The sequence below is a fragment of the Notothenia rossii genome, assembly GCF_949606895.1.
Source record: "Notothenia rossii genome assembly, chromosome: 1".
Classification (NCBI taxonomy): Eukaryota; Metazoa; Chordata; class Actinopteri; order Perciformes; family Nototheniidae; genus Notothenia; species Notothenia rossii.
Window position 1 is genome coordinate 89921646 of NC_136912.1, and position 8440 is coordinate 89930085.

Genomic DNA, 8440 nt, shown 5'->3' on the forward strand with positions numbered 1-8440 from the left:
ATAATACAAATAATAATAAGTATTGCTATTATAATAATAAAACGAAATTATACATAAAAATACAAATAATAAGTATTCATATATTATTATAATTATAAATACCAGTAGGCTAAACATGTCCCGTCTAAATGAATAGATTGCTTAATCTGTTTAATTGTTAACCATGGGAATATGAAATAATAAAAAAAAACAGGAAAAAAAAGTTTCAAATGCTTTCATTATTATTTAAATTATAGCACTGCTGACGATACAGCAACACTCATTCAGCTCTGCTCTCTGGTCGGGTCTCTCTGGGGGGTATAATCAGGCAAACCTGTCATCCCTCTCTCAACCTGCGCTCCCTCCTCTTAAAAGAAGCAGTTTGTGTGTGTTTGAGTGTGTGTTTGAGTGCATGTGTGTGTGTGTGTGTGTGTGTGTGTGTGTGTGTGTGTGTGTGTGTGTGTGTGTGTGTGTGTGTGTGTGTGTTTGTGTGTGTGTTTGTGTGTGTGTTGGGGTGGGTTAGGGGGGTTCTCAAGTCGTCCCACCTCCCTCTCTCACAGTCAAGACGCTCCAAAGTTGCGGAGCGCTCCGCGGAAACTCTCCAAAGGATTTTCAGCTTCAGAACTGCACCGAGTTTGCGGAGACAGAAAAAAAGTTTCAGGAAAAACTTAACTCAGCCTCGGGAGTATCGAAGGGGCGGAATGGTCCTCCAGCCGCGCGGCACATGTGAGCCAAGAGGCCACCGGTAAAGTGTTTTTATTTCAAAGGAGACGGGGAAAGTAAGAAACGAGCCGGTAGGAGAGACCTCTGAGAACCGCCTGTCAGGAGCGTCCTGTCACCTCCACACCATGCCGGGATTCAGCTGGGTCTTCCTGAGCGCGCTCCTGCACGCTGTGGCACCCTGGGGAGCGCACCGACCGGACAGACCGAGGCAGTGCGACGCACCGAAGTCGGTGAGTCGTGTTGGGACACTTTATGAAGTCACGGATGCCACATTTCTCCCAAAGCAGACTCTCATAATACATTATATGTTGTTAACCAGCCTTAACAGCCCTCAAGGGATACTGTTAAGATGGTCACACAACTTTATTTTCTTTCCTAAAGACATCAAGTTGGAACTATTTGGGAGACATTTTTACGTCTTGGAGGGAACAATCCCACCATCGTTTATTATTAATCATAATTGTGCTTTTAATGAGGCCAAAGTTGTTTCATTCTTCTTCTTATTATTAACTGATAAAAAGATTAAATAAAATAAATTATAAAATATTAGATTATTAAAAGATGGGATCACATTTTGAGTTATTGATTGCTTGATTAATAAGAATTGCCTGATAATTAGGCTATCAAATTGGCTTTTAACCATAATAAAAATAAAAATGACAACGACTAATACTATTTCATGTATTTAAATTAATATCAGAAATTAAACACTGTGCATTATCTTGATATGACATATGAAGTGCAGGTATTTCTTAACTTGCTCATAAAACAACTCAAAAGGAGAGAAATGAATGCACTTTGCCAAGAGAAATCATTAAAGCAGGCCAACTTCATGACTGTGTATGTGAGAAAGCGCAAAGTGGGGAAACACACACGGGTGACTTGAAGTTTCACTGACCTTTCAGGCGTGATTCAGTTTCAGCGCGACACACGGCCTACAAAAACACTTATCAGGGAATATTGGTGAGATTATGACTGTGGCTTGAACTCTTACTGTGAAGACGTGCAACAGAGCAGAGACATGAAGGAGGGAAAAGTGAGGATTAAGATAATAACTGTAGAAAAAGCATGACCTCAACATTAGGCAAACGTTCAAATATGACACACTCTGATATCATAAGGGAGTCATTTGAATATCACGCTTTACTTTAATTAGCGCATCACATCCAACTTGGAAAACGGATTTGTTGTCAGAGATCACTGAAGACTTCGTGCTCTTTAGCCTCATGTGATTTCTAATGCGTCAGTACAGTGGTCTCTGTTTTCTGTTAGGAGTAATTACCCCCATAAAGAAAGGAGCCCAGGCTCTCCTGAAAAGTCCACGCAGCTTTAGCAGAGGGGATCTCGCCTCTCTGCAGGACACCACCACACTTTCCATGTCAGAAAAGTCTTCATTTTTTAGCAGAGGGGATCTCGCCTCTCTGCAGGACACCACCACACTTTCCATGTCAGAAAAGTCTTCATTTATGGGGAAGGCTCGAAGTGCACACTTACAAGTTAACGAATGAGCATGCACACACGAGGAAAAAAAGCTCTGCTCACTTAGTTTCCAAAAATATAACAGATAATGCACTAATGCTAGAGGTGGGAGAAGTACTCAGATCTACTTCATTAAGGTTTTAGTAGAGGAATACTCTGCCATAGGTAAAAGTCCTTCATTCATCATGTTTCTTAAGTAAAAGTATTCAGAAAACAGTAAAAGTATCAAAAGTAAAAGTACTTATTCTGCAGATTGCTCCATTTCAGAATAATATGATATGTTTTATAGTTATTGATGCTTTAAAGTGTTCTGGTGAAGCATAGTTTTGATGACTTTGTATACTGCAGGGTAGCTTGTGGATGTTACTCCAGCTGGAACTAAAGTCTGATTTAAGTGATGATTATATTTCACATCATTATTCCAAATCTGAAAAGCAACTAAAGGAACAAAAATAAATGTAGTGGTGTAAAAGTACACCATTTGCCTCTGAGTTGTAATGGAGTAGAATAACAAAGTATAGCAGAATATGGAAATACTCAAGTAAAGTACAAGTCCATCGAAAGTGTACTTAAGTTCAGTACTTGAGTAAATGTACATAGTTACTTTACAACACTGCGAATGAGCACACACACAAAAAAAGCTCTGCCCTTTTAGTTTCCCTCCCCCAAAAATATGAAGGATCGTGTCTCCGATGCTGTCCAAAGCTTTCCCGTCAGCCTAGTGTCGCCTGCACCCTGCCAATGTGGAAATTACAGTTAAAACATCTCGCTGTGTTTGCAAAGAAGAAACGCTGCTGTGAACTCAAATGTAGCACTTTCAATTGATTTTGTAGAGAGAGTTTGTGCCAGGAATGACTTGTATGTTCATTGTAGTTAATGATGATGATAACAGAACATCCCACAAGAAGACTTCACTCGCTCTTGGCAGCGTTTTGAAACCTTTTATTTGACAAAGGCAGGGTTGGCAGTGCGCAGTATAATTGGAACACAGCTGAAGGAAATCTTGATTACATTTAAGAAGTACACATTGTCTAAGAATAACTTTATTTTACAGTAATGGGTTTCATGCCTCAAATGCCTGATTACACTGTGTCTCAGAAGCCAGAATTTTGATATTGTTTATATAAGTTAATTCTTTTTCTCATATTAAAATAATGCCAGCATCACATTCATAACACATGCACAGCACATTTGCACAGCACTTAACAAGAAACATATTCGAAACGCAATATCGAATGTCTGATTATTTCATTTCCATCGTGAAGTTGTTTTGTATAAAGATAACCGCACTAGACAAACACTTCCTGTAATGTTAACCTCAGAGCAGTGCTGTTCTTAAGGCTGTCAGCTGCACATTTCCCCGCCTGGTGTTAAAAAGAAAATCACAAACAAAAGTATCACAGAAGGGTCAGAGAGCGGAGAGCAGCTTTCTTTCAGCTTTTGGCTTTTATGAGCTCCAGCGCAGTATATTTGCACTGCAGCTTTCAAAATGCTTCCCAGGCCGAAAGAGGCTTTGGCAACGGAGGTATGCACCTCAACAATACACGGGGGTCTGTTTACAGCCCAGAAGGCCCCTCTATAAACCTCTGCCCGCTCCATCGCAGCAAGCCAGAGCTGACTAGACTTCCCCTGCCGTCATCTCAGAATTTCAATCTTTAACTTGTTGACCCAGGCTTATTAGCCAGTAAACCACAAAAAGGGAAAAATGTGTCAGCTTTAGTTTGCTTGAAATGGTGGTTCTGTTGCCTTTGCTCTCCATATATAAACGTTCATCTCTTACTTTCATCCACAGCAAAGTGACATGAACTCTTTCCTGTGGCGGGTAAAGCGTGCGCCTCCTCACCCACCCTCTTACTTATTTGGTACCATCCACGTGCCCTACACTCGGGTCTGGGACTTTATACCCGACAGATCCAAGCAGGCTTTCCACAGCAGCCGCAACGTGTTCTTCGAGCTGGACCTGACGGACCCTCTAACCATCTCCAAGCTGACCAACTGCCAGCTGCTGCCCCACGGGGAGAGCCTGCAGACGCTGCTACCTCGAGACCTGTACCGCCGCCTCAAGCGCCACCTGGACTACGTCAAACACATGATGCCTTACTGGATGACCTCAGATCAGCGGGGTCGTGGACTGTACGCTGACTACCTGTTCAACGCCATCGCAGGGAACTGGGAGAGGAAGAGGCCGGTGTGGGTGATGCTGATGATCAACTCGCTGACGGAGTGGGACGTCCGGTCCAGAGGGACGCCCGTGCTGGACCTGTACCTGGCCCAAGAGGCTGAGAGGATGGGGAAGACGACAGGGGCGGTGGAGCGGGTGGAGGAGCAGTGTCACCCCCTCAACGGGCTCAACTTCTCTCAGGTAAGAGGCGGAATTCATATCTTTTGTTGATTTTATGCATTTGATTAAAGTTGAAGTTGAAATTGCAAGAACTTATCAGACCTAGAGGGGGCATGGGCAGATCATATCATCTGTATCATTTTCCTGTCGTAAAGCGGCCCTGAAGAGAAGCAGGTTGAGCAATTTAAGCGCAGTGGAAGTTTACAGATTTTGGATATTTCACAATCTCTGAGATAAAGAGTTAGAGAATGTGAAAGAAGACAATACAGAAGAAAAAAATCTGTTTAAAAGCCCTCTTGAGACAGGTTTGGGGTTATGGATGTCCATCCACCTCACTGAACAAACACTCAACAGCTGAATGTTCAGAGAGGGTGTCAGGCTGAGCAAGGCACATGCAGAACAGATTAGAGAAGGTGAGATCTCTGTTTCATTAACAGACTGCCCGGCTGCCTCTCTGAGGTATTGTTGGACGCTAGCACTGTAATCGGAGACTGTTACATTTTTTTACCTTGTCTGATTATAAATAATTCATAATGCGTCTTTCTAGTCATCCGTCTTTTTGAGGTCATTTTAGCTTGAGTCTGCTTTTTCAAACTGTGTGAGGTCCCGCAAAAATCTGTAAAATCTGCGATGAGCCACGCAGAGGAAGCTCCGTTCAAATGTATGATCTAATGCGACCTTTGATCTACACTAAGGAGAAAAACATCTCAGGGTGTGTATTCATGCAGCACTCACAACCTCACACATGTGCTCTGCACGCACGGCACCCCACACACGAAGACACACTGTACACACGCAGAGCTCCATACATGCACATCGGCCGTGCCTAAGCCTCCATGTGACAGGTCCGAGGGCTCCGGGGCTAATTCGAGAGGCCGTGGGCTCCCAGCCTCTCCTCTTTCATCAGCACATCCTAACTACGCTGTCAAAGCCACGCTGCATGCCCTTTGCACATGCCTGGGAGCTTTACTGCCCCTCCAAATAAGCTCAGCAAGAAACACAGTTATGAAGTGGAGACGTGCTAATGCCGTTCTGTAATCTGTACCCAGGTATGTCCTGCAGACAGAGGTGTGAGAAGTACTCAGATCTTATATTTCAGAATTATATATTTTATATATTATAATCATTGATGCATTCAAGTGTTATCAAAGCTGGTAAAGGCAGATAGTTTTAATGATTGTATTCACTGCAGGGCTTGTGAATTTACTCCGGGTGTAACTAAAATCTTATGAAAGTGTTTATATTTCACATTATGAATCCATATCTGCAAAGTAACTAAAGGTATTTAATACATGTAATGGAGTAAAAGCTCACAATAATCCTCTGAATTGTAGTGGAGTCCAGCTAGCAACAAATTGAAAAACTAATGTAAAGTACAAGTATCTCAAAATTGCACTTCAGTACAACACTTAGTGACTCGATACCACTGCCTGCAGAGGTGTTGTTTTCAAGAGATTTATGCTTCTTTGTCTATATAAAGTAGTCCCAGTCTAACTGTCTCTGATGCTGATCTGTATTTAGTGTGGCTCCGTACGGCAGTTGCCCCTAAAAACAACACTGTTTTGAGTTACATCGTAACAGGGTTGAGTTGCAGTACAGCGTCCAACTATAGAGAGCCGTGTTTATGTTTCCCGAGCACGTCTTTTCGACTATATTAAGCATAATCTATCGATCTACAGAGCAAAGAACAAGCCCTGAATTTACAAGAGATGGTAAGATTTTTACAAGACAGATGTCCAAATTCAGATAAGAATTGTGTTGCCATGAAAATCCAGTCAAAAATCGGATCAAGGATAACTTAAATATCACCCCACCTTCCGAGCCACCAACCCCCTCCTTTACCAAATCTGTCTGAGAGCTGAACTGAAGCTGACATGGAAACCATTATTCTCAATTATAATAATTTGTGATTTAATCTGAACAATATGGCTGATAGAGTCCCACTACGCTTGACTGTAACACGGATGAGGTCAGGAGGAAGAGTCAAAGAGAAAATTCCTGGTTGGGAATCAGAACAAAGAGAAATGAGACACACAGTGAGAGAAGTCAGAGATTGACTGGGGAGTAAGTGAAAGTGTAGAGGCGGGCTTGAAAGAGCAGGAAGACTGATGTGCATCGTCCCACCGCTAACGCTAATCTGAAACATGAGCGACTTTAAAGGCAGATCTGAGATGGGAACGGTTCCAAACCCTGACGGCCCACATATTATTTGTTCCCAATAAAAGCAGTTGCTTACAATATCCTGTAACTCCGACTTCAACGAGAGGCTCTTTGAAACGTGAACGCCGGTGATTCATCATCCGTCACACTGTCGGGTTTCTCAAAGGCACCTGGACCGTGTGGTGCCAGCGCAGTGAGGCGAGAACCTCTGCTAGACCTGAGGTAATGGTCCAGGTCTGCAGGTTAGCTGTGACCTCATCTCAAGGATATGAGGAGGTGGAGCGGATGTTTTATTGCGGCGACCTTCAGCTTGTAGGTCTGATGTCGGCGGCAAGCGTAGGAGGGACGTTTGGAGTTCCCGAGTCTTCCTTAGAGCGCTGAGGTCTCAAACAAGAGCTGAGTCTGTCTGAGATCCCTCTGTGCGCTGCTCAGATCTCAGCGAGGTGTGGATGTCTCTGTGAGAGGCAGTTTAGAGCTCGTGAATACAAAGGCTGCTCGCGGCGCATGGTTCTTCTCCAGCTCTTTGGAGGCCGATGCAGGTTGACAGCGGGGCGGGACGACCAGTACCAAATGTCTTCAAGTAGCGAGTGAGAACAGCTGGAGAAAGCTTTATCTGTTCGGAGGCTGCACAGCTACAGGAGGGGAACCATGTGCAGTTTCCTTACCGAGAGGTGAATCAATTAACCCTCTTGTTGTGTTCTGGTCAATTCTGACTGATTTACTTATTTCATCAATCATATATTGTGTTTTACATTTGATTGCTTCAAGGCCTTATGATATCCTCCACAGCAGGCATTTGAAAATATACAATTGCTGCTCACCACTTTTATTCAATCTGAATGGTGAACTTCGTACATCTATGGTCTTCCAGGTCAAAAATGGCCTCCAAAGGAAATGAATGGTTACTTTAGATTCTGTTCATCCATCATACATACCCACACATTGACAACATTTTAGAATTTGTAGCTATATTTTCACTGTCTATTCTTTGTATATTCACTGCAGTTATTCATGTAAACCAGAAGTCTGATACATAGTTTACAGCTTAAAAGGGTGGTAAATAAAATGTGTTGATGATTAATGTTTTTTATTGTGTAAGAGCTGTTAAATCAGATCGGTCAAATTTGACCTGGAACACCAGAGTAAAGGGTGAGAAACAAACACGACAGGAGGGTTAATTAAATCATGACTTCAGGTATCTAAAATAATAAATCAGAAGATGCAAGGTGATGAAATGGAGTGGTCTCAGCATCACAGAGGTACAGTGTAATAATGGTGCTTAGAACCAAACCACCGTGGTTTATTTGTCTGTTTGTGGAGTACAGATGTGGTACAAAAACCTCTGTAGTGCAAAGCTGCATTTAGGAAAGTCCAGGGCGGCTCCGACCTGTGGGCCTCCCTCACTCCCACCAAATAAACACCCATATTTATTTTGCCTGGGTCGCATTGCAGCCGAGGCCACTGGCCCATGGCGGAGAGAAATTACATCATAGCGGTGGCGCCTGTCTCCTGGACAGGGGTCAGAGGTCGCGGCTGGAGGAGGTGGTGGAGCCGTGGAGCAGCAGAGCAGAGAGGACAGTCTGGAGGGTCAGATTGATACCTGCACAACCTCCGACCAGTTTACAGCAGCTCAAGCTATTCTGTGTTTAGACTTGTGCAACTGTGTGTGGGTGGGTGTGTGTGTGTGTGTGGGTGTGTATGTATGTGTGTGTGTGAGGGGGAGAGAGAGAGAGAGAGAGAGAGAGAGAGGGAAATTTA

At 43.4% G+C, this 8440-nt stretch overlaps 2 protein-coding genes across 2 annotated transcripts in view; one reads left to right on the forward strand and one right to left on the reverse strand.

Moving 5' to 3' along the window:
* Positions 1–387: 387 nt before the first annotated feature.
* The window catches only part of trabd2b (TraB domain containing 2B), an 82651-nt gene continuing 74598 nt past the window's right edge, over positions 388–8440 (forward strand). Inside the window, exons 1-2 of the mRNA XM_079682662.1 lie at positions 388–932; positions 3974–4543. Coding sequence (XP_079538788.1) covers positions 828–932; positions 3974–4543 — 675 coding nt within the window. The 5' untranslated portion in view covers positions 388–827. The remainder of the gene's footprint in view (positions 933–3973; positions 4544–8440) is intronic.
* The window catches only part of LOC307040114 (uncharacterized protein), a 153908-nt gene continuing 152925 nt past the window's right edge, over positions 7458–8440 (reverse strand). The window contains exon 8 of the mRNA XM_079682677.1: positions 7458–8342. The gene's annotated coding sequence lies outside the window, so the exon portion shown is untranslated. The remainder of the gene's footprint in view (positions 8343–8440) is intronic.